We start from the raw sequence: 27926 nt of genomic DNA, 5'->3' as shown, positions 1-27926 counted from the left end.
TGCCTAAAAAACACTCTGTACCAAATTTCATCAATATCGGTTAATAATTGCGACCGGAAGCCTGGTATTTCAGGCTCACTTAGATTATTCAGTCCATTGTGATATCATGTAAGGAAAAATAAATCCGTATATGAAAATTGAAAAGTTATATAATACAAGATTTTTTTTTTGCGATAAAATCCCCCATACAAATTGGCCAAACCGGAAGAGATAGAGAAGCCAAATGTTAACCAAAAATAAACTGAAACGATAGCTTTCGATTGGAATTAAAACCTTTTGTCAGAAATCTTCGCAGTAATGTTGCATATATGAAACAGAGAGAAATATGTCCTCTGTGGCCAAATGGAAAAAGATGGAGTTCATGATTTATTTGTGAAAGATAGATCTTTTAGTACTCTACCCGATGGTAAAAATGGATATTGCGAAATGTGTTTGGGAGTCTCAATATACACGCAGAGAAGGAATATGATCACCTCAAACATGTTTCAAGAGCAAAATGTTATTTTTGTATGGTGACCATGTAAAATGTTTATCACTAAAATGTTATTTTCTCGTCAAATATAACCTGCTTGCCGAAATTAGATACATGATTTGCGAGAAAATAACATGGTTGCGAAAACCATGTTACATGGTCACCACCCAAAAATAACATTTTGCTCTTCAAACATGTTTGAGGTGTTCATATTCCTTCTCTGGGTGTACGGCCTGGAAAAAAGTGGAGGCACTGCCCCTCGAGAGAAAAGTGACCACTGTGGTCAAATGGACAAAGGCGGAAGCCTGGGGAAACCTGGAAAATAAAATATGTAAAATCAAGTTTGAAGAATGGTGCTTGTATGTCAGTACGTGGAGTTGGAAACTTAGTTGTTATTGATGGGATAATGAACGCCAAAATGTATTTAAACATATTTAAACATTTTGAAAGAAAATCTTCACTCCAGCCGTGCTAAAATGGCATTCCGAGATAGAGTCTTCTTTTTCGAACAAGGCAACGATCCAAAACACACGGATTGGGATGTGAAAATATGGCTCCTTCACAACACCAAATACCTCAAAACGCCACCGCAAAGCCCAGATACCAACCCCATTGAAAACTAGGGTCTCATTTGGAATCGTAGATCAGACAAAACCAAATTTCGTCTAAGACAACCCTTAAAAAGTGTTACAGGATGAATAGGGCAAAATCTCTCAAGAAACATGTCGAAAATTGGTAGGGTCGATGCCAACACAAAGGGCACCATACCAAATTTTATTAAAATGTCATTAGCCCTATACGAAGTTTTAAGTTTCAAATTTAAGAGGGAGTCAATTTGTATAAAATGTTTTCAATTTAGAAAACTATTAACTAAAAACTAGGGTCTCATTTGGAATCGTAGATCAGACAAAACCAAATTTCGTCTAAGACAACCCCTAAAAAGTGTTACAGGATGAATAGGACAAAATCTCTCAAGAAACGTGTCGAAAATTGGTAGGGTCGATGCCAAGACAAAGGGCACCATACCAAATTTTATTAAAATGTCATTAGCCCTATACGAAGTTTTAAGTTTCAAATTTAAGAGGGAGTCAATTTGTGTAAAATGTTTTCAATTTAGAAAACTATTAACTATTTTGTGTGAAATTCGAATTTAGTGCAATTTTGTACTTTATTTGGATAAAATGTTGTTCTCATCTCAAAAAATCTGAATTAACATTAAAAATTTCCCAAACTTTAGATCCCAACTCAAAGTTTTAATTCTAAGCTATTGCTTGATGAATTCCCATGTGTGTTTATTACTGTCTTGAATGCAACATTTTCATATTACTAGCACAAAAAAAAAACATTTGGAACAACAAAAGCATGCATTATTATAGGGATACTCGATGCAGCTGATGTAACAAATTTTCTCCCATTTCTTTCACATGCAGAAATTCACATTTTCCTCTTATAGTATATAATCCGCCACACAGTGATCGCCTGAAGGGGCCATTGAATTGAGTGCAATACCAAAAACACTCACTCATACACTTATCCAGGACGGAAGAGGATAACTGAGCGAGACAAAGATGTGCGTCAAAACGATGTCAGAGAAATCGTCAAGGGAAACTATCCATGTTGATGACGTTGCTGATGCCAAGGAATTGGAATGAAAACCATGTGAAAAGCACGACACATAACTTGCACTTTCCATAATTATCTGTGGAGGGTGGAAAAACCAGCCAGCTGCATTAGCCTGAAACTCCGGAAATATTAAGCGATGAACAAGACAAACTGGTGACATGAAAATCTTATTAACAAGTGGATCATTTGTGCTCATCACTACTACTCACAACATCCCGCCCAGCCGCGTTCCCCTTATCATCACCATCATCAGCAGAGTATTATTATTGTCATCCGGATTGTTGGAGGCCAGTCATCATGTCAGCTCCAATTACACAGAAATAGAGAATGAGAACGGTGGTGTTGACATCGGCGACAGCGTAATCTTGTGGACACACAACTTGTCGACATTTTAGCTTATTGTTGTTGCTACTGTTTCCTGGAGTTTAAGGATAAACGATTCCACAATAAGGAAATGTTTAATTATGCTGAAACAAGTGTATATGGCCAACGATTCGGGCGGGTCGAATCTTAAATAGCACCCACCATGGTGGTGGATTATCGTAATGGATTATCGTATATATACACCGAAAGAATTTTCTTTGTAAAAAGCACGAAATTTGTCATTGGTTTATAAGCAAAGAAACTTTTTCATTAAAAAAGAACGAAATGTTGTACTTTTACCGAAATTATTGTGAAGAAATTTCCTACTTTCTATAAAATATAGCTGAATGTTTTTTAGTTTTTTTTTTTTAGAAAAAAATTATTTATTGCTCAAAGTGCAATTGGTTATAGAACGCTGAACTCAAAGCATGCCTGTTTTCAAATATTTTGTCATTACACTAAAGATTTTGGTATTGATTCTGAGCATAAGAAGCAGTGAATTAAAGTAAGGATACCTGTAAGACACAATTCTCTCTTTTAACCCTCTAATGCCCAATCCCGCCTTTAGGCGGGCTTTATTAAATCATCAAGGTTAGGTTAGGTTAGGTTAGGTGGCAGTCCGATTTATCAGACTCACTTAGACTATTCAGTCCATTGTGATACCACATTGGTGAACTTCTCTCTTATCACTGAGTGCTGCCCGATTCCATGTTAAGCTCAATGACAAGGGACCTCCTTTTTTATAGCCGAGTCCGAACGGCGTTCCACTTTGCAGTGAAACCACCTGGAGAAGCTTTGAAACCCTCAGATATGTCAACAGCATTACTGAGGTGGGATAATCCACCGCTGAAAAACTTTTTGGTGTTCGGTCGAAGCAGGAATCGAACCCACGACCTTGTGTATGCAAGGCGGGCATGCTGACCATTGCACCACCTCAGTAATGCTGGTGACATTTCTGAGGGTTTCAAAGCTTCTCTAAGTGGTTTCACTGGAATGTGGAACGCCGTTCGGACTCGGATATAAAAAGGAGGTCCCTTGTCATTGAGCTTAACATGGAATCGGGCAGCACTCAGTGATAAGAGAGAAGTTCACCACTGTGGTATCACAATGGGTTGAATAGTCTAAGTGAGCCTGATACATCGGTCTGCCACATAACCTAACCTAACCTAACCTAGTTGGCATTAAAATTTCAATTGTTAGGAAAAATTGTTCATATGAGGAAAAATTAATCTGTATACACACAAAAAAAATAAAATATGTATTTGTACATAAATTTGTACATTTTTATAAACTTATGGACTTTTTCATAAAAAATGTGTACACCTACATAATATATTGTTTTCGTAAATACTTGTTATGAAATTTTTAATAACATATAGGGACGGTTTCATTAAATTAATGAAACTTTACTTATTATATCAAAAATACTGGTTTTCCCTTAGCGTGAGAGAGCCACAACATAGAGTTACTCTCATGTGTATACAACACAAGCATATAATACGAGACAAAAAAAACGAAACATAACGTTTTGAAGGCAACACGTGTGTTTGAGTTTTTCAGTGCAGTTTAAGTCTCCGTCGCAATTCCAAGATTATTTATTGCCGTAAAAAAAATTGACGAAAAAACAATATTAACTGGAAGCGCTGGTGCTTATGTTTATAAATAATATAAAATATTATAATTATTAATTATATAATTATGTTTATTGCTGACTGGAATTTAATACGGGTTTTAATAAATGGGTTCATAATCTTGACCAATTATGCAGGCATTAAGAATCAGAAAATCTAAATGAAAAGTTAAATGTAATGCATGACGGTTTTATTATATATTATGTAAAAGTTCATATTTTTCAATGACAAAAATATGTATACTTCATTTATACACCCTCAAAAAAAATCGCTTCTTTAACATATGTTCCAAACATATTTTGCAGGAAGCACATATATTATTGCATACTGCCGAAACATTAATATGTTTGTTTTATGTGAACATATTATATGTTTGGAAGCATTTTGAGCCAAAAATATTATATGCTTGGAAGAATTTTTCCCAAACACGATTGTGCTCATTCCCTAACATACTCGTAATTTTCACTTCCACGAAATTTTTTAGTTATTGGAACCTTTCTCTGTAATACAAATAATGTTGAAGAAATTATTCACTTTTATAAATTTTTTAAATTTTACCTTTCGCCTGCACGGAGAATCGAACCGAGGACCATACAGTATGTAAGCCAACACACTATCCACTGGGCTACGTAGCTGTTATAGTCACCAGTAGATAATTATCGTTTTAAGTTACATTTATATAGCATAGTTTGCAGCGCCCACGAGCCCATGCAAACATAACATTATTTAAAAGAAACATACATTTGTTTGCCACGTGGATCAGTGGTTAGCATGTCTGCCTTGCATGCAAAGGGTCGTGGGTTCAATCCCTGCTCCGACCGAACATTTTTTTTGGTTTTTTTTTTTAATTTACACATTTATATTTATACTATATTAAATTTTTTTAAATGAAACTTCGAAATGTGCGTTATTAAAGATTTATAGTCAGTAACAGTGCTTGATATAAACGAAATTGACTGATTTTTGGATAAAATATTATTTTTTATTGCAAAATTAACAATCTTGTAATAAAAAACTGTTTTTGTACAAAACTTTAAAATTTGGAAGGAATTCAAAAACTAACAAAAGAAGAACGTGGAGTCGAGTATAAACATACATACATAATTTTATAATATAAACATAAAGCATTTAACACCATCGCTCTAAAATTCCTTTTATTTTTCTTTAATAATTCATTTTAAAGAAAATAAACTTTTTAAATTGTTTAGCTGTAAAACTCGAACTTAATGCCCGCTTTTATATTTGATGGTGTCCGTCAACTCCTCGTGGACTACTTTTTAATAAAGAAGAACTAAAGTTTGTTTTTTTACATTTTACTGTGTAATTTTTCACTATTTCCTCCTTATTTCATTTTACTGTCCCAACTCTAAAAAGAGTATAGTGCCCTTTCGTTATTTTTATGAAGACCCCTGATTTCTTTTAACGAACCAAGAAAAAAATTGTGCCCATAATGCTAAAATGATAAACAAAACACATGTCCACACATACATAAAATGCTGCTCTCAAGGCGAAAACATAAGCTGTTTGTTTTTCAAATGTCTATTCTCTTGGTTCAGAATGTATATTCTCTTTATTCAAATTAAATAATATTTAGACTTAAACATATCAAATTTTTGGCCTTATCATAAAACAGTTTTCCGAAACAACATACAAGTGGTTTCACAGAAATTGTTCTCTTTTGACTCTTTTGCTGTGTTATATTGATATCTTTCGTCAACTCTCCCGGTTTCCATCTCTATTTCTCTCTATACTCTCTCTGTCGCTTTGAATAAAATATCACAACATATGTATGTTTAGTCGAAATTTGTAAATTTATATATGTTTGTATTCACACATATGGTTTTTATGAAACATTGATGCCCCAAACATAATATATTCTAACATATTAACATAGATGTCCCAAACATTTAGTGTTAGTTTAGGAACATTACATGTTCGCACTTAAATATATTGTGGTTTAAAATCGTGCCCGAAACACATTTTGTTTATATCGGAACATATGAAAAACATATTTTTCTAACAGTGTAATATTAAAAATTCCATTCATATTATGTATACATTCGTAGTCAATGAAAACCTGTATTTTTATTTTATGAATTGTTTTCATATAATTTATGAATCCCGTGTTTGGAAAAATTTTTTGAACACTACTCATAAAATAAATGTATTATTTTTTTGTGTGTACACGGAAGAAAAAGACTGTTTTTCATATGTTTGGCTATAAACATTATATGTTTGGAACACAAATTTTTAAACACAATATTTTTGAGTACAAGCATATAATGTTCATAAACTAGCATAACATGTTTGGGACATATATGTTAATATGTTAGAACATATTATGTTTGGGACATAAAATGTTTGTAAATATAATATGCTTGGATGCAAACATATATTAATTTAGAAATAGCCTATAAACATATATGTGTTTAGTAGCTTGGAGCACTATTTAACAGGGAGCGATATTGAATTAAGTTGGTGGTTGTTGCTTGTTATTACAAAATTAACATTTTATTTTTCCTTGGGCAATTGATCAGCTACTTCTTTGATCCTTACAAACTGTGTGGTCCGCTGTTCGAATCCCCGTCCGGCAAAAGGTAAAATTAAAATAAAAAAAAACATACAATTGAATAATTTCTTCTACAATGTTTGTACACTAATAGAAAAATTGCGTTCCACAATCGTGAACGGACGGTGACAAAATGAAACGGAAACGTTCACAAAAAATCAAAACGAAATGTTCACGATTTTGTCCACGGGCGTTCACGATTTCATGAACGGCATTCGTTTTTCTTTTTCCACGAAAATTCTTAAAATAATCGTTAGACGTTGTTATGGCAACTCCGCCGGTGGTGCAATGAGCTAAAGCGACTGTTAACGCGTATGGTGCACACGACACAGGTTCGAGTCACGGTAGCGGAAATCTTTTTTTTTAATTTTGTTTATAAATTCGTAACCATTACGTTTTCAGATCATGAACACTCGTTGTTGTTTTTACAACGGATGGTGTCATTTTAACGTTGTCAGATTGACCCCGTCTGTTCTCAGTTTGACAACACATGTGTGTTGATTCACTTTCATGAACAAAACGTTTTGAAATGACAACGCCGTTCATGATTTTTTCTATGGGTGTATTACAGAAAAAGGTGCTAAGAACTAAAAAATCTCGTGGAAGTGAGAAAGATGTGGGGGAATATACAATTGGGCAGAAACAAAATTTTGAGCATTCAGGTCGAAAACCTATGTTGTTAGCACCTATATTACCTGTTTATTTTCATAATTCATTATGATTGTAAATATATAAATAAATAAATAAAATTTTGGGCACAATATTGTTTGGGAGAATTTTTTTTAAGCATATAATATTTTTGGGTGCAAAATGCTTCCAAACATATTATATGTTCACATAATAACATATTGTTTTTTGGAAGACAACATTATTGAATTTGGATGCAAAAATACAAAATGTTTGGAACTTAGACTACCAAAACATATATTTTTTAGACCAATATGCTTTCAAACATATTATATATTGGAAGAGATCAAACATATAAATGTTTGGGCAATACCCAAAAATGTATATGCTTGAAGCAAAACATGTTTTGGGAGTATACGTTACAGAAGCAATTTTTTGTGAACGTGTATGAATATTTGTTTCAGCGCCACCTACATGGTATATAAAAATCCATAAATTGGCCAAACGGGAAGAGATAGAGAAATCAAATTTTAACCAAAAGTACACGGAAACGATAACTTTCGATTGTTATAAACAAGAATGTCTGCACGGATGAAAAAGACTGTTTTTCATATGTTTGGCTATAAACATTATATGTTTGGAACACAAATTTTTAAACACAATATTTTTGAGTGCAAGCATATAATGTTCATAAGCTAGCATAACATGTTTGGGACATATATGTTAATATGTTAGAACATATTATGTTTGGGACATAAAATGTTTGTAAATATAATATGCTTGGATGCAAACATATATTAATTTAGAAATAGCCTATAAACATATATGTGTTTAGTAGCTTGGAGCGCTATTTAACAGGGAGCGATATTGAATTAAGTTGGTGGTTGTTGCTTGTTATTACAAAATTAACATTTTATTTTTCCTTGGGCAATTGATCAGCTACTTCTTTGATCCTTACAAACTGTGTGGTCCGCTGTTCGAATCCCCGTCCGGCAAAAGGTAAAATTAAAATAAAAAAAATCATACAATTGAATAATTTCTTCTACAATGTTTGTATTACAGAAAAAGGTGCTAAGAACAAAAAAATCTCGTGGAAGTGAGAAAGATGTGGGGGAATATACAATTGGGCAGAAACAAAATTTTGAGCATTCAGGTCGAAAACCTATGTTGTTAGCACCTATATTACCTGTTTATTTTCATAATTCATTATGATTGTAAATATATAAATAAATAAATAAAATTTTGAGCACAATATTGTTTGGGAGAATTTTTTTTAAGCATATAATATTTTTGGGTGCAAAATGCTTCCAAACATATTATATGTTCACATAATAACATATTGTTTTTTGGAAGACAACATTATTGAATTTGGATGCAAAAATACAAAATGTTTGGAACCTAGACTACCCAAACATATATTGTTTAGACCAATATGCTTTCAAACATATTATATATTTGTAGAGATAAAACATATAAATGTTTGGGCAATACCCAAAAATATATATGCTTGAAGCAAAATATGTTTGGGAGTATATGTTACAGAAGCGTGTGGGCATTGCTCCCCGAGCAAAATGGGACCTCCTATAGCCAAATGGAAAAACATGGACATCCAGATTTAAATCTATTCTGTTGCAATGTTTAATGACCTACAACATTGCGGCAAGTGTATCCACTATGACCAAATCGAAAAAGATGAACATCCCAACTTATATGTGAATTATAGATCTCTTAGTCCTCTAGCCAAGGGTAAAACGGAAATTGAAAAATGTGTTTGGGAAACCCAATATATGGATAAGGTGGAGACAGTACTCCATTAGCGCGAATGGAAAAAGATAGACATCCAGATTTATATGTGAGATTGATATTTTACTTATATATCCGATGGTAAAAACGGATATTGATATGTTTTTAAAAATAACCCAAAATAACAAAAAAAGCATCGCCAAAAAGGTAATAAAAATGTTATTTTTGGATCCGGAAGTGGTGCAAAATTGACGCAGAAGCGATGAATATGAAATGGGCTTGTCATAGGACGGAAGTCCTCCATTTCGACAGCCATTGCACTGAATTTGCATCACTTCTTTAGGTGTGATCCGAATTCAATGTTTTGGATGTAAATTAAAAAATTCTGTGCTATTTTATCAAATAAATAATTTTTATAATTTTTAATGGATTCTAACGCTTCTCGGAAACGTTTGACCTCAAATATTTTCAAAAATTCACAATTTTTTCAGATTGAATTTACCATTTTTTCGACAAAATTTAAATAATTTGTACCATTTTATGAACTCTTACACTGTTTTTAAACTATTTGAAACAAAAAAAGTTAAAATTACCCATTAAAAGTATGAAAAAACCAAGTTACAAAAAATTGAATTAAAAGAAGTTCTTGGGAAGTTAAAATAAAGAACATCATTGGGAGTGCATCTTCTGGAAGTGCTTTTAAAGTTGTGCCTTTGGAAGAACTTCCAAATTGTTTTTCTGGGAACTTTTTTCACATACAGGTAGCGCTGAAACCAATATTTACATTTATTTCCCGTTGCCTTCGCAAAAAAAATTTGTATTCGTATATAACTCATTTTTTCACATCTAGGTGGCGCTGAAACGAATTTTCCTATACGGATTTATTTTTCCTTACATCTTTTCATGCATCTTTTGGAAGCGCATTTTGAAAGTTCGACATAATTAAAAACATATTAGGAAATCGTATGTTAACCGTGGTGCCCGCCTTGCATACACAGGGTCGTGAGTTCAAACCCAGTTTCGACAAAACACCAATAAGTTTTTCAGCGTTGGATTATCCCACCTCAGTAATGCTGGTGACATTCCTGGGTGATTTAAAGCTTCTCTATGTGGTTTCATAATTATTCATTCATAATTCATAATTGTATAGGCTACATTTCTTCCATTTACTGTTTGGTAAAATCTTCTTCTTCTTACTTTTCTCCTCTCATCGAGTACTTTCGGCTGGGATAAGTGTTTTTTATTTGGAAGTTTTGTGTTGCACTGCGTAAGCCGTGTTATGAATTCAATTTGTAATAATAATACAAATTATACATAAACAAGTTAAAAGGATTTAAATTCGCTTAGAGAATAGAAAATTTTTGTGTCAAGAAAAATTTATTAAACAAATTGAATCGGAAAATTTAGTGCTTAAAAATTTAGTCACAATCAGAAATATTGTTTCTTATCATATCTTACAAATTAATCTCCGTTTAAAACAAGTAAGGAAAGTCTAAAGTAGGGCGGGGCCAACTATATTATACCCTGCCCCACTTTGTAGATCTAAATTTTCGATACCATATCACATCCGTCAAATGTGTTGGGGGCTATATAAAAAGGTTTGTCCCAAATACATAGATTTAAATATCACTCGATCTGGACAGAATTTGATAGACTTCTACAAAATCTATAGACTAAAATTTTAAGTCGGCTAATGCACTAGGATGGAACACAATGTTGGTAAAAAAATATGGGAAACATATAAATCTGAAGCTATTTTAAGGAAACTTCGCAAAAGTTTATTTTTGGATTATCGCTCGATATATATGTATTAGAAGTTTAGGAAAATTAGAGTCATTTTTACAACTTTTCGACTAAGCAGTGGCGATTTAACAAGGAAAATGTTGGTATTTTGACCATTTTTGTCGAAATCAGAAAAACATATATATGGGAGCTATATCTAAATCTAAACCGATGTCAACCAAATTTGGCACGCATAGCTACAATGCTAATTCTACTCCCTGTGAAAAATTTCAACAAAATCGGAGTTAAAAATTGGCCTCTGTGGTCATGTGAGTGTAAATCGGGCGAAAGCTATATATGGGAGATATATCTAAAGCTGAACCGATTTCAACCAAATTTGGTACGCATAGCTACAATGCTAATTCTACTCCCTGTGCAAAATTTCAATTAAATCGGAGTAAAAGATTGGCCACTGTGGTCATATGAGTGTAAATCGGGCGAACGATATATATGGGAGCTATATCTAAATCTGAACCGATTTCAATCAAATTTGGCACACTTGACTACACTACTTATTGTACTCCTAGTGCAAATTTTCAACCAAATTAGGGTAAAACTCTGGCTTCTGGGACCGTATTAGTCCATATCGGGCGAAAGATATATGGGAGCTATATCTAAATCTGAACCGATTTAAATAAAATTTGGCACACTTGACTATAGTACCCAGCAAAAACTAGGTAACCACATCTCATTACAATTGGCATTACCAGGAGTACAGCTGTCATTACACATTGCATTACATTGCGTTGAGTTATAATGACTAACTTGTAATGACAAAAATAAATACTTCTCGGTAATTTTTGAATTGTTATTCTCAATTTTTTATGCAGTTGGCTGTTAATGACTTAATAAAATAGAATAAACGTTGGTACCATTACACTTCCAATATGCACTTAAACTAGATTTCAAATGCCATTTGCCTTATAAAAAGGGTCTTAAAATCCACTTTTAGTAGATTTCGAACCTAATGTGAATTGACTATTGGATATATTATAACGTAATTCACGAATCCAACTCCCTTAAACAACCTACATTTATTTCTATTTTAAGTGTGAAATTAATTTGCGTGTAATCTTATTTCGATGATTTATTAGATTTTTTGTTTATTTATACAATATTCGTTTCTATTCAAGTAGTGCTCCTATTACAGCATTACTCGCCATATTTTGATCCATTGTAATCGGCGATAGAAACCAATATTTTCGAGATTTGGTTGTCTGAGACAATAAGTGGCTATTTTGCAAACTTTGGTGTATCTACGAATAAGTGATTACATATTAGGTGATTATATGCTCTAAAAACACTACTTATTTCATGGCCGAAAGTATGCCTGGGGAGAAGTACTTTCCTCCTAGGACATGCGTTTGTAAATGTAATCCGGAGCGATGCCAATTGATAAGTGGTTATTAATTTTTAAATAGGCTTACATACAAGATTACCGGGTAATGAGAGATTTTGCTGGGTACTAATTGTTTTTCTTGTGCAAAATTTTAAGCAAATTAGGGTAAGACTCTGGCTTCTGGGGCCACATAAGTCCATATCGGGCGAAATATATATATGGGAGCTATAGCTAAATCTGAACCAATTTCTTCCAAAATCAATAGGGTTCTATTCTGGACTAAAATTGCGACCTAGAATTTGATTACAAAAATGTGTTCACGGACAGACGGACATGGCTATATCGACTCAGGAGCCCACCCTGAGCATTTTTGCCAAAGACACCATGTGTCTATCTCGTCTCCTTCTGGGTGTTGCAAACATATGCACTAACTTATAATACCCTGTTCCACAGTGTGGCGCAGGGTATAAAAACTGGAAGCTAGATGACTGAATTAGAGATTTAAAGTGTACCATTCATGTAATTAAAATGAATTAAAGCTATTTCTTTTGCTTTTGTTTGAAAAAAACTTTTATTTTACTCCTAAATATTTGTTTTCGGCTGTTTTATGGGTGTCGATTTTTTTGGGACGAATTGACGATTTTGACGAAAAATATTTTGAAAATTGATGATTTGAACCCAAAACCGTTGGCACCACTGGACCCAGTTCTAATGAATAACCAGTGATGTCAATTTGGTACTTTTAGCACCAAATTTAATGCTTTTTGATTCCCAAATAGAGTAGTATCCTGTTATCCTGTCCTATTATTGTTAGTATATTAATGTTAGAATTAAGGGAATTTTTTAAGTAGTTTTAAAGAATGTTGGTTTAAGTAACTGTATAAGGCCTTTGTAAAGCTTGGTTAGGAACAAATCTACTTTAGCACAAGTTGTTAAAAATAAAAAATAAAAAAATTTAGTGTAGGAGAAGAATTTTACATCGAAAATATAAAGTAAAAAATTTTTTGTTGTTTTTGATTTCAGCTTAAAACCATGCATTGCCTAAACTACAAGTGTAGCTTAACCAACAGAGGAAAAGAATGTTTGTCAAATTTATTTGGCAAAGCCCTAGAGACTGCAAGATGGTTGGATGGACGCACGTTTCGGAATTACCACATTCCTCATCCATTCAACCATCTAGCAGTCTATTGGGCTTTGCCCAAATAAAATTGACAAACATTATTTTCCTCTGTTGGTTAAGCTACACTTGTAGTTGAAAGGAATTTTTCATGAAATGAATAAAATTCCGTTTTTTTGGCGTATTTAGTAAAAATATCACATTTAAAGCAGAAAATATTAAGTAAAAATTTTGTCGGAATAGCGTGGTTTTCGAGATACCGACCCTTCAAAATTGGGTATAGATGGCAGGCCTTCGGCAGGGGTTTGAGACTTTCTCCTATGGACATAGTCCAAAGTGGGCTAACGCGAACCCAAAGTGGACAGGTGGCAGGCCTTCGGCCGGGGTTTGAGACTTTCTCCTATGGACAGAGTCCAAAGTGAGCTAATGCGAACCCAGGACCACTCCGGGTCCATGTTATTCTAAATATATTGTTTTTGGGATAATTATGTGCAATGGATACTAGATCCAATATACGTGATAACGAAAACTTTAGAGGCGCGTAACTCCGAAAATAGGTCTTTCCGACAAAAAGTGGTATATTACATTTTGTGTTAAGAATCGAAAAGTCTACACGCTGGCCAAAAATTGGACCAATCGGACCACTTGTACTACAGTAGATTTAAGCCCTTGGTTACATATGATAATAAATTAAATTAAAATTATATTGCCTTTTTAGTGCCTTTTCAAAAAAAAAAGCACCAACTTGATTTTTTGTGGCGTTTTCATTTAGTACTTTTGGTACTTTTTTCAACTTGAACAGTATTAAGTTTAATTGACGATATATTTTCATACAAAAATTCGGATTAGACTTTCAAAAGCTTAAGAATCTCAACTATATTGCCAAATATAGAATTTGATTGTTATGAAGGTGGTATTGATTCTTGTTTTAAACAATATTGTTATTTAGGGTAATCTTTTGAAAAGTCTAGCGACGACTGCAGAATTTCTTAACTTGAAACAGATGTCATTAAAAACGTTTGTATCATACACTTAAAAAAAGCATGCCCGGTTCCAAAGATTTTGTCTTTACTTTAGAAATTTTGGTATTGATTCCGAGCCAAAGAAGCGGAGAATACAAGTAAGGATACTTTTATGGCACAATTCTCTTTTAAATTTGGGTTTTGTGTACTTGCTTCAGGGAAGCAAATTTTAATTTTTCGCTTTTTCAGTTTTTTTCCTCATATGCTATCAAAGTCCTTTAAAAACGAGTTAACGACAACTTTATTTTCCAAATTCTTCTAGTAGAAATTATGCTTTGTTTCAAGTAAAAACTTCTTTAAAATAAAGTGTTGAAAAACATGTCCTATATTTGAACGATTTTTTGTTTTGTAGTCTAATTTAAAAAAGACAAATTCATTATATTTAAAGAATTTTTCTGAATTATTAAAGCCCAAAAATTGATTTCTTTCATGTTATGTTACCCATTTTTATGTCAAATAACTTAATTGTAAGGACGACTTCATTGAAAAGGTTATCGACTTTTGGATAAAAAGAAAAACTTTATATTATAGAAATGTGTCTTCTATGCTAAGCAAAATTTGCATTCGGATTTAAAGGTATGACATCTTTGACCTCACGACAATATTTTTTCAGTGTAATAGAATATTACACTACAAATATTAAGGAGCAACTCTAGTTTAGCTATTCCACACAAAATTTTTTTTTTGTTTTTTTGGGTCGATAGAGAATTAAATTTTATGTCGAAATAGCTAGTAACCTGTTTGCGGTTGTAACCGGATAACCGGTTATTCGAGCCTAAAAGAAAAGTAAATAATCCTTAATAAAACCGGTTCTACTGAACCGATTACTTTTATATGTACATCACTAAAAGGGTAAAGGTATCACCTTTCAAATGAGGGATGACCCTCCGGCTATCAGTCCAGGTTCTACGTTAATAAATGTCAATTTTCGAACCGGGTTTTTTTACAAAACTGGCTATAAATCAAAAAGTGTTCGATCTAAATGTACTAAGTAGTTAACACTTCCACCTATCCGCTAAAGTTACATTTAGGCAGATATCTCTGCCAGAACCGGAGTTATGCGCCAATGAATTTAATTGTATCCGTGAAATGTGGACTTTTGCATAGTAAACTATTATACTAATTTTTATTTAAAAGTTGTTTTTCGGGTAGAATAAAACAGAAGGGGTTTTAAACCGGTTATGGCAACATGGTTGTAGTGAATCGTTTGTTTGGAAAGTCACATTTTGCAAAAACAAAAACACACGAATTTTGAAAAAAAAAATCTTTTTAAACCGGATATGGATATAAATCCGTTAATATATCCGGTTCTAAAAAAATTTCGATATAAAAAGAACCGCGGGCGAACTTGTTTTTTAACGGATATGGATATAAATCAGTTTATATATTCGGTTCTAAGAAGAATGTATAGTAAAAAAGGGAGCCACCGTCGTGCAATGGTTAGCATGCCCGCCTTGCCCTTCCTGCTTCGACCGAACACCAAAAAGTTTTTCAGCGGTGGATTATCCCACCTCAGTAATGCTGGTGACATTTCTGAGGGTTTCAAAGGGTTTCTCTAAGTGGTTTCACTGCAATGTGGAACGCCGTTCGGACTCGGCTATAAAAAGGAGGTCCCTTGTCATTGAGCTTAACATGGAATCGGGCAGCACTCAGTGATAAGAGAGAAGTTCACCAATGTGGTATCACAATGGACTGAATAGTCGAAGTGAGCCTGATACATCGGGCTGCCACCTAATCTAACCTAACCTATGTAAAAAGCGCCTCAGACGGAATGTATTTTTTTAACCTGGCTATTGATGCAAATGAATAAATATATCCGGTTTTAACTGCAATTTGGATGTACAAAGCGCCGCAGACGAAAATTTTTTCAAAAAGAAATCGAGCGATTTTTTTGAACAAAATTTTCAATTTTCTTTGTAAACCGGATATGAATGCAATCCCGTCAATATATACGGGTTTAGTGGTGATATCCGCCTAAATTTGTGACGGATGGGTACAAATGTTAGCTACAAAATGGAATCAGTTAATTAGCACCTTTATATCGAGTAGTTTTTGAGTTTTGAGATGTTTTGTAAAAAACCCGGTTCCAAAAAACACGTTTTCATCTGTATATCCGGAACGGATATATCGAATAGATCGATTTATGCATAATTTGAAAGGGGTTATCCTTAGCTAGAGATGTATATTTCAAAGTAAACGGTTTATCATAACCGGTTTTATTAACGATTATTTACTTAGACTTTAGAACCGAATAAACGGTTACCCGGTTACAGCCGCCAGGAAAAAAAATGTGGCTAAACTCTAGTTTAGCTATACCTCTCAGATTTTTTTCAAAACTTCACAGATGGTAGTACTCTTTGAGTAGATTACAACAACAACTTTTTTTCTTGGCGGTCGTAACCGGATAACCGGTTATTCGGTTCCAAAGTGTAAGTTAAAAATCCTTAATATAACCGGTTCTAGAGATCCGAATACTTTTGAAAGTACATCACTAGAAAGGTTTTGAAGAGACCTTTAAAATGATGTATGAACCGTTATATCAGCTTCATCCGTTCCATCTCTACGGGTAAAAACTTGTATTTTTCGGAACCGGTTTTTTATAAATAAGCTTATATCTCAAAAACTGCTCCATATAAAAGTACTAAATAACGGATTGCATTGTGTAGCTAACACTTCTACCTTTCCGTCAAGGTCAAAGTCAAGCTGCTATCTTTACTATAACCGGTGATATTAACTATTATATATCCATATACGGGTTAAAAAATAAAAAATTTTTTCAAAAAAATCGCGCGATTTTTTTGAAAAAAATTTTTGCCTGCGGCGCTTTCTTATTATAATTAGACATATTACCCAGATCCCATCCATATACGGTTTGAGAAATAAAAAAAAAATTCAAAAAAATCGCGCGATTTTTTTGAAAAATTTTTGCCTGCGGCGCTTTCTTATTCCTACAATTAGACATATTACCAACATCCTATCCATATCCGGTTTGAAAAGACAAAATGAAATTTTTTTCAAAAAAATCGTGCGATTTGAACCTTTACATCGAGCGTTTTTGGATTAAAAGCCGGTTTTTAATCCAAAAACCGGTTCAAAAACACGTATTTTTTCATCTAAAACCTAAACTGATAACCGGATAAACTCAAGTTGTACCTCATTTGAAAGGTCGTACCTTTAGCTTTCTAGTGATGTACATTTAAAAGTAATCGGTTCACTAAAACCGGTTTTATTAACGATAAATTCAAATTCACGGTTACAATTAAATTTCAGATCAAATATATCCGGTTCTAACGGAGATATCGGCTTGCAAATAAGATTGACGGATAGGTAAAAGTGTTAGCTACACAATGCAATTAGTAATTTTGAACCTTTACATCGAGCGTTTTTGGATTAAAAGCCGGTTTTGTCAAAAAACCGGTTCAAAAACACGTATTTTTTCATCTAAAACCTAAACTGATAACCGGATAAACTCGAGTTGTACCTCATTTGAAAGGTCGTACCTTTAGCTTTCTAGTGATGTACATTTTAAAGTAATCGGTTCACTAAAACTGGTTTTATTAACGATAAATTAAAATTTTACGGTTACAATTAAATTTCAGATCAAATATATCCGGTTCTAACGGAGATATCGGCTTGCAAATGACTTTGGCGGATAGGTAGAAGTGTTAGCTACACAATGCAATTAGTAATATTGTACCTTTACATCGAGCGTTTTTGGATTAAAAGCCAGTTTTGTCAAAAAAACAGGTTCAAAAACACGTATTTTTTCATCTAAAACCTAAACTGATAACCGGATAAACTCAAGTTGTACCTCATTTGAAAGGTCGTACCTTTAGTTTTCTAGTGATGTATATTTTAAAGTAATCGGTTCACTAAAACCGGTTTTATTAACGATTATTTGCTTACACTTTAGGCTCGAATAACCGGTTAACCGGTTGCGACCGCCAACCGGTTACTTTTTATTTCGATGTCAAATTTAATTCTCTATCGACCCAAAAAAAAATTTTTTTTTTTACGAGGTATAGCTAAACTAGAGTTGCTCCCTAGAGTTTAGCCAATATTAATATTTGCAATTTTAATGTCGAAAAATTTAGTTTCTTCTCTGAAAAAACAGATTTTGAAATTTGAAAGTAATTACTTATCAAAATTAAATGAATGACAGTAAAATAAGCGTTAACAATTATGAAGCTGTACACATGGATAGAGGTTCATAATTTCACAAAAATTAAAAAGGCTTCCAATCAATACCTAAAAGTTCTATAATAGTTGGAAGTTTTTTGTTTTTTAATAGTACATTGAATTTGAATTGAATTTGAGTAGCTTTTGTGATGGGAACTGGTATGTTAGAATTTATAATATATTTTTGCTGCTTTTGGCCCTTTGGGAGTTGGCATCACTGTGAATAACATGCGGATTCCTCTCTCATTGTATTTAAACAAATTCATACAAATCAACATTCACTTACCACTTATCATGCGCCACTGTGCTCTCTTTTGCATCCCTCAAAATGTTAAACACCCGCTGTCGCAATATTTTCTCTTACGAACACTAATAAATCATAAGAGAAGCACTGAAAACACAATCCACCTTGCGTTTTGTTTGCTTTTGTTATTTCTTGTATTGTTGTCTGCTGCTTTTGCTGTAATGTATATAAGGGACGTAAATTTTAACTGATTCTATTGATTGTTAAACACTGTGCATTTTATCATCAAATATACATATAGGAGATATGAAACCTTTAAGCTCAGACATAAAATTCAGAATATTCAAGATTTGGTTGTTTTCCTTTTTTTAGAATACATGCGATTGCTTGAAACTAAGTTATTAAACACACTCTCTTTTGTTTTTACAATGCACTTCTTCATATGATTCATATGGACATGAGACGTAACGACAGACCAGCCTTTTGTTTATTACATTCCATACCCGTACATACATTGACACACACGCGCGCTTTTTCTCTTTTGCACTTTACATGAAGACCACGGTCAAACGCAAGGTATCATATCACTCAACTCATATGGCTGGATGCCATCTACATTTTTGTTGTTGGTATTTGTGTTTGTGCAATAACACTTACACGGAGTACCGGTGTTTTTCCTTTTTGTTTATGATGTTTTTGTTGTTGGCTGTCTCTCCACTCTTATTGCTTCTTGCTGTTTCTTCCTTGGTCTGCACAATATTATGTTGCTTTCTAATTAGATTTTCGCTTTTTACATTCTTCAATTTGTATTGCTAATTGGAAAATCCTATGAACTTTTCACATTCTATGATAACTCTGATGTTTATTTGCTAATTTGAGTTATTAATAAAGACAATTTGCAAGCCACAAACCGGCAAATTAAATTAAAAACAAAACGAATGACAAACACAACTCAACTCAGACAAACAATTGGTTGCAATGGGGAGGCATGTCCAATAGCATGCTTATTGTGAATGTCTAACAGATGCAAGTTACAATTACTCAGAGATTGTAATCCCAGTAAACACTATGGGGCAAAGTTTTGTAAAAAGAAAATGTGTAGGTATAATTTCACGATCAAAGAAGACTAATTATCAATTCTAGAAAGCAGATGGTAGAAAAACTGGATAACGAGAAATATGGGTGAATTATTCGATGCAAAGTATTGGATTCTACACTAGAAATAAGGGGTTCTAAAGACAATTTAACATAATTTTAGTCAATGGAAATTATTATGTTTTAAGGTGAGTACTATGTTCGGTTTCCGATTTGAAAATCATTTATTTTCGCGATTACACGCACAGAAAAATCATGTTTGGACATGGTTGCCGCATCCATTTAATGCTTATCTAGAGCATGTAATTGCCGCGAAAACCATGTATTTTGTCTTTGTAAAAATAGTTTTCGAGCAGAGAAAAATGTATGGTGGCAAGAAGCATTTGAATGGTTCTCAAATACCGCAAACATGTTCTATCATTTAAATGATAGAATTTGAGACCATTAAATGGTCGGGAAAATCATGTACCTGACCATTCAATTTTTGTACTTTTTTACAGGGAAAAAAGTATTTTTATAGGTTAAGTGTAGACATGTCTAGAACCATTACATGGCCATAAAGACCATTTACATTTTTTTCGTGACCATTCAATTTTTTAACTTGTTTGCAGCGAAAATAATTTTATAAAAACATTGAGCAGGTACACACGATTTTCATTTTGCGCGTCAGTCGTGTGTTGATTGTTTCTTGGAATTGATGGAGAATACGGATTTACTGTGTTTTGTGTTAATTTATTTATTCAGAAGTGGCACGTGGTTTTATGTGAACACAAAAAGGAAAGTGTAATTGAAAAAATGTACCTGTTTTTTGTTCTGCATTTTGCTATATGGTATCATTTATTTTTATTTGCAGTTACATGATGTCTGCGTTTGTACATTTGATGGACACGAAGTAAATATGGAATAATTACTTATTGTTGGAATTGAAATAAAATAGAGTGTGTAAAAATATATGATGTTTGCTTGAACGACATTATAAATACAAATAAACAATGAATTAGTTTATAAATAAATAAAAACAAACAAATAAAGTTAATTTTGTGTTTTCTTTTCTCAAGTGGCGTCCTTTTTTCGACGATGAAAAAAGTTTTTTCATAAAGATCAAAACATTTTAGGTTGTGACTATGTTCTTTTAACTAGAAGAAAAACATTTTTAATGAATACCATAACATTTTAAATCGTGACCATTGCCTTTTATGGAAACAAATTTCTTTTTATCAATATAATATCATTTTAGATGAGGACAATTTTATTTTTCTTAGAACCCTGTTCACTGAGCCAACATGGTTGCAGGTTAAAATGTTACATGGTCGCCGCAAAAATAGCTCCTATCATATTATTTTGCTCTTCGAATATGATTGTGACAATCATGTTTCTTCTCTGCGTGTACTTTTCCTGAAATAATCAAAATTATAAGTGAAAACAAACATATTCCCATAATGTCTTGCCGAAATTTAGAGGAACAAGAAACTGCGCATCATTTGATTTAATTTATCTGCTTTATATTGAACTGTTTTAATAGAGTAACCGCGAAAATTTCAACTCGAAAAGCGAACATAGTACTTACCTTTAGCTGAAATTTCCCTCAAATAAAAAAGTTTCTTCACTTTAATAATTTCTGGTTTATTTTACTTACATAAACTAATACAAAAGAGAAAACAATTTTACTAAATTCGAATTTCCCACAAAATAGTTCATAATTATATAAAATTGTTCAATTTAACCAACAATGAGTCAATTTTGAATAAGGCTGTCACTCGGGATTTATCCCGTCCTGAAATTCCGTGATTTTCGGGACGGAATTTATCCCGAATCCCGGGATTTTTTATTTTGAATTCCGGGATTTTTCGGGATCCCGAAAAAATAATTCAAATTTGTTAAATTTGTGGCTTTTTAGTATTTTTTATTAATAAATTGATGTCTTCATTCAGTATAAACTACCCTTGAACCAGTGTCGAATGTGATGTTTTTCATATGCAATAAAGTAAAATTGCTTATATCTGATGAAACTTTGGTTGCATTCATATTTAAGAGCTTACATAAAACGATTAATATAAAAGAAAATCCTTAAAATCTTTTTGTGAGTACGAAATCAATATGAAATAGCCTTTTAATTTATTTTTGTGTTTATTTTTTTGTTAAGTAACAATTTGAAGTTGCTTTTTAATTTACTGTTACCCTGCCAGCATTTCAAAGTTCCATTTCATCCTCATCGCTACCACAGTCTCGTAAATGTCACCACAACCATCGCGAACTGTGATGGGGGAAGCATATCAAAAAGTACAAAATGTACATGAAAGTATTTTGCCATCACTACTGTTAGAAGAGCCATTTTAGTTTTTGTGAAACGCCAAGCGCAACCAGCTTGTTATATTTTATTTAAATAAAAACGAAAATAAAGTTCTGAAAACATAGATATTACGCTTAAAATTGTGAAAGGTATATGGTGAAAAATTTTCGACTTTCCAAATAGAATAAAGTGATCGTTTTTCAAATATTTTTCCAGGCACGCTGTCTCCATCGAAAATAAACAAACTGGCTGATAGACGCTGCAATATGTAACTTGCTACTTAAAACTCAACATCATTCTTTTATTAATGCAAAAAATTATGTTAAATGTGATGAGATAAACCGAAAAATGTTATATTTATAAGAAATTATAAATGTTTAATCAAATCAATATACATCTACACAATCGTGTTTTACTTGACCACAATGATTCTTCTACAATTACCTTAAAATTCACTTTTTCTGATAGTTTGCAGGGGTTCTTATTGGCGTCCTTCGAAATTGATCTAAATAGGCACCTAATAATTGCACTGATGAGAAACTTTTTCGTAGTAACTTGGCGTGGTACAACTTCTCAATAGTGACGGCGCTTTTCCGACGAGTTTTTGATGTCGTATATGATTGTTTTCGACGTAGTGGGGATTCTCAGAAGCGCCCCCAAATTCAAAAAATGTTGGCAGGGTATGTTCGTGTGTGACGTTTTTTGTTAATAAAATTGAATTAAACCAATTTTTCTTAATGTACCACAATTTTTTGATACTATAGATTGTTTTTACTCAAAATATTTAAAGAATCCCGAAAAATCCCGGAAAATTATAATTTGAATTTGCGGAATTTTTAAAAATCGATCCCGAACGACAGCCCTAATTTTGAACTTCGTATGGTGTTAAAAACATTTATGCACCTTCTAAATTCCTTGCTTTTTTTCTTCAAAATACTTCGTTGGTAAAAGTAGGAATATCTAAAAACACTCATTGAGCAAACAGAATCGCGCCTCTTAACTATTTTGGATAAGAGTTTGGGAGATCTTAAAAAAGAGATGGGAAAAATTGACACAAAATTAGAATGTTTATCAAAGAGAGTTGAAGAAGTTGAAACAGTGGCAGCCAAAATTGACTAAATGAACAAAGAAATTAATGACATTAAGGACGAGATGAAGACAGTAAAAATAAATCAGCTAAAACTTGATAATCTTCAAGTCGCTTTTCATCTGCGAATCAACGGCATCCCTTATGAAAATGGGGAAGATTTGTGTCAAATATTTGATAATATATGCGATACATTAAATATTACTACACCAACGGTAAAATCTATGTATCGTATAAACAACATTCGTGCCAACAAAAACGTTAAAGACCCAGTAATAATGGTCAACCTGTCATCCCCGTATGATAAGAACTTTATCTTAAAAAATATAGCGTCCTTCAGGAAATCTCAGAAATCTCCTTTAATCCTAAGAAACGCTGGATTGGAATCTGACCGACCATTTTACATTAATGAAAATTTAACAAACCACAACTATAAAATTTTTCAAAATGTAATAAAGTTAAAAAAGCAAAAATTTTTGGAATCTGTCTACACACTACGTGGTCTTGTATATATCAAAGTTTCAAAAAAAGATGCACCTACATTAATTGAGGATATCAACCAATTAACACAGCTTTTTCGTGATTGTTCAGAACATTAGTATTATTAAATCTGTACATGAGCCTTTTATACAAAACCCTTTTCTAGTTAGTAAGATAAATTATAATTGTAAAGCTCAAACAATTCCAACAAATATTCTCAATATTATATTGTTTATGCGCAGCGCTCTTTATGTTAAGTAACGTATCTCACAGTTCCGGAGACTGTCTCCCAACAATGGTTAAAATTCTAAGTAATCAAACCAATGGCCTGAAAATAGCACACATAAACGCCCAGAGTCTAAACAACAAAATGGACGAATTTCGGTACAGTTTTATGAACTCCTTCATAGACGTGATTTGTGTCTCGGAAACATGGTTTCACCCAGACATAAATGATAGTATATACACCTTGTCAGGATACAAACTTCTCCGAGCCGATCGACACTCAAACGGCGGTGGAGTTGCCATATATGTCAAAAATAATATTCACTGCACTGTAAAAGCAAAGTCTTCATGTGGAAGTGTTATTGAGTACATTCTTATTGAAATTCGTACAAAAGAACCATTACCTATTTTGTTAGGTTGTGTGTATCGCCCAAACAATAACATAGATTGTGATCTGGTGATAACTAGCATTGACCATCTATCACTTAATTATCAAGACATCATTATAGCTGGTGATTTTAATAACAACATATTGAATAGCAACGCCCTTACTATAAAAATGGAAAATATTGGGCTTTATCCTATTAATACTAATACTCCAACCCATTTCACTCACAGTTCTGCAAGCCTAATAGATATATTTTTTGTCAGTCAGAAGATGAAAGTATTGTTCTACAATCAGCTGTCAGCGTCATGTTTTTCAAAGCATGATCTTATATTTTTAACATATGGATGTAACGTCGAAGAAGAAATGCCTCCAGTAAAATTTCGAGATTTCAAAAAGCTTAATGTTCTACAAATGAATCACTTGCTTGACACTATGTCCTGGGATCAAATATACTGTATCGAATCTGTAGATGATCAGCTTGATTTTCTACAAGAAAATATTACTGCCATTTACAATAGCTGTGTTCCCGAGAAAACAATCAACTCACACCATTCACAACCACCCTGGTTTACCCGACACATAAAAACCCTAATTAATGACAGAGATAATGCGTATCGAAGATGGAAACGATTCAGAACACCACTACTTCACTCTATTTTTAAATCAGCTAGACAATTAGCTGCTAGTGCCATAAGAAATGCAAAAACGTCTCATTTTCAACACAAATTTCAATCCGCACTAGATAGTAAGTCAAAATGGAACATAATCAAGAAAATTGGAATTGGGCAGAATTCTGATCATAGATTATGCTCTGCAGACGTAAATGAGCTCAATGAAAGATTTGTCAATGTTAACATTGAAACACCTGAAGAAAAAATGTGTGAACAAATGTGTATAGCTCAAGTCGAAGATTGATTTCGTTCAGAGGAGTGGATGACAATGAAGTGATGCCCAGTATACTAAGCATTAAATCGACAGCGATAGGTACTGATGGTGTGAACCCCAAATTTCTAAAACTCACTTTATGCAAATTGCTGCCGTATGTAAAACACTTATATAATACAATCTTAACGAAATCGGTCTACCCGCAAGGGTGGAAACTTGCAAAGATTATTCCAATTCCTAAATCCAGCAATGAATATCGGCCAATCGCTATCCTTCCTTTTTTATCGAAAGCTTTAGAAAAAATAATGTCTAATCAAATTTATGAACACTTAAATAAGAAAAACCTTTTAACTGATAGTCAATCAGGATTTCGAAAACAACGATCCTGTACAACAGTACTATTAGATGTTGTGGAAGGCATCAGATCCAATTTGGATAATCGAATGTTATCATTTCTCATATTATTAGATCACAGCAAGGCCTTTGACACTGTGGATCACACTGTGCTGCTGCTTAAACTGCAGAAACTGTTCCAATTCTCTAGTACGGCTTGCAAATTAATGTCGTCCTATCTGTCAAACCGTTGCCAAGTTGTTAGCTTAAACAATACTATATCTCAAGCACTTGTTGTATCCAAAGGAGTTCCTCAGGGATCAATACTTGGACCTTTGCTTTTCTCAATGTACATCAACGACCTCGCTTCTCTCCCTATTGCTTGTAAAATCCAAATATATGCTGATGATGTACAACTATACACTTGTTGCAAATCAACCAATGTACAGGAACACATTCATATGATAAACAAAGACTTGAACATAATTCACACATGGGCAAAAAACAATGGACTGTGCCTTAATCTTAAAAAGTCAAAATTCTTACTGATTGGCAATAGGAATACATCACATGTCACTAATATAAACGTCAGTATTGGTAATGCAACGGTTAACCATGTACTCTCATCGAGTAATCTTGGTATTATCTTTAATTCAACGCTCACGTGGAATAATCACATAAACTGTACCGTGGGAAAAGTCCGCAATATGATTAAAAATTTGTGGCATGTACGATATTCCACACCATTGAATATTCGAATGCTTTTAGCTAACTCATATCTTGTTCCGAACCTTCTCTATGGTTGTGAAGTGTTTGCTAATTGTGGTGCTGAAGATAGACGGAAATTAAATGTTGCCTACAATGATATAGCCAGATACGTCTTCAACAGGAAGCGACGAGATAGTATTACAAGATTTTCGCATAAAATATTCAACGTTGATTTTAACAATCTGTTAAATATAAGGTTCTTGCTACAGCTACACAAAGTAATTTACACAAAAGAACCTAAATATCTTTACAACGATTAACATTCGCTCGATCTAACAGAGGAATGAAACTTATAACTCCTAGAGCTAACAGCCTAGTATCTGAAAGACAAATCTACATTCACAGCATTCGTCTCTGGAACAACTTACCTCCCACCACACAACGCATAAGCAATTACACATCGTTTAAAAAAGAGTTATTTAATTTTTTGCAATAAATTGTATGCTCGTTATGTAATTATTTAATATTTTCCCCCTAATATTTTACTATTAAGTTTTAAGTTAAATCAAATTGTTAAAATCAAATATCGACCGGCACTGTAATTTATAAGATTAATCTTGTTGTGCTTGGTAGAACATATAAACCAATAAATCAAATCAAAATCAAATTATGTATATTACATTTTCTTGATTTTGTCGAAAAATATTTACTTATTTTAGATAATATCTAAACCAGGTACATTTATATTAGGGCTGTTCTCTTTTAGCACTGGATACCCTTAACCGTGAAGGACTAAAAGAAAACAGAGTACCCGTTTATCCAGGACAGCTCAAAAAATATACAACACTGTCATCAGCTGTTTAAAAACAATCACAGAAAAGAAGTGAAATCTTGCATTTTTAATGTATGAAATGCACCAATTAATAATAAATATTTACTGCTGCGATTATTTATGACATTGTATCAGTTTGAAATTCATTTTTGTCGATAAATTAGTCACAATAAATTGCTATTGGGAATATGAGATGTTTTGGATAGAACACCAGTGCAACGATGTTCTGGATAGCTCATACAAATGTTGCATCCAGTGCTAAAAGAAAACAGCCCTATTATAATTTACCTGTTGGTTTGTATGTGCAGTTATTTCTATCCTTCCATCAACCTACTGCCAATGTTAAATCACATCGTTTTCTTGACAGTCGCATCCAGCATTGGGATTCTGTATTTCTTCACGATAATCGCATCGTTTACGTTGTCTATGAAAAAACGTGTTTGCACTAACGATCGTGTCATTCTGTAACTAATCTGTAGCAAATGTTGTTTAAGCTGCGTCGCGCTTGGCAACCCTGCTACGAAAAACGTTGGAATGACGAAAACAAGTTCCAAAATTGGAACTTGTTTGCAAATTTAAAAGAAATACACAAAGCCAGAAGAGAAAAATGGGCAACATTCTCAATCTATATGAAATTCCCTTTAATTTAATACCATTCTTAGAACGGCTTAGAACCTTCGGATTTTTAAAATGTTGCAGAAAACTCTTTTGTAATAGTGAAGGGATCCATTTTTTCCTATTAAAAGTAACCTACACCTACCTTATTTTGCATGAATGAAATTGTTTTGCTGATAACGTCAATTCATTAGAGAAAATAAACAACCAAAAAATCTTCGTTGTTTACTTAACGATGTATTTATTGTTATCTGCACAGAAAACATCACAACTGATT

General features: G+C 33.0%; 2 protein-coding genes across 4 annotated transcripts in view; one reads left to right on the top strand and one right to left on the bottom strand.

Annotated features, from left to right (window-relative positions):
- Nucleotides 1–19672, bottom strand: part of LOC142234847 (protein alan shepard-like) — a 726065-nt gene extending 706393 nt beyond the window's left edge. For all 3 annotated transcript variants that reach the window (XM_075306049.1, XM_075306051.1, XM_075306050.1), the window contains exon 1: nt 18754–19672. The gene's annotated coding sequence lies outside the window, so the exon portion shown is untranslated. The remainder of the gene's footprint in view (nt 1–18753) is intronic.
- A 3543-nt stretch (nt 19673–23215) lies between these two features.
- On the top strand, nt 23216–25191 carry LOC142235753 (uncharacterized). The gene is made up of 3 exons (XM_075307012.1): nt 23216–23414; nt 23906–25021; nt 25094–25191. Exons 1-3 carry the CDS (start codon nt 23216–23218, stop codon nt 25189–25191), a joined length of 1413 nt encoding a protein of 470 aa, XP_075163127.1.
- The last annotated feature ends 2735 nt before the right edge of the window (nt 25192–27926 follow it).

Source organism: Haematobia irritans, chromosome 4 (genome assembly GCF_050003625.1).
Source record: "Haematobia irritans isolate KBUSLIRL chromosome 4, ASM5000362v1, whole genome shotgun sequence".
Classification (NCBI taxonomy): domain Eukaryota; kingdom Metazoa; phylum Arthropoda; class Insecta; order Diptera; family Muscidae; genus Haematobia; species Haematobia irritans.
The sequence above is the reverse complement of the archived record's forward strand: the minus strand, read 5'-3'. Positions and strand labels throughout refer to the sequence as shown.

What these genes read in the sequence shown, in the direction of transcription:
- LOC142235753 (XM_075307012.1), top strand. Translation starts at nt 23,216, where the DNA reads ATGAACAAAGAAATTAATGACATTAAGGACGAGATGAAGACAGTAAAA. An exon ending in AACGGTAAAATCTATGTATC is followed by an intron (nt 23,415 to 23,905) that starts GTATAAACAACA and finishes GTTTATGCGCAG; the next exon opens with CGCTCTTTATGTTAAGTAAC. An exon ending in ATTTCAATCCGCACTAGATA is followed by an intron (nt 25,022 to 25,093) that starts GTAAGTCAAAAT and finishes TATGCTCTGCAG; the next exon opens with ACGTAAATGAGCTCAATGAA.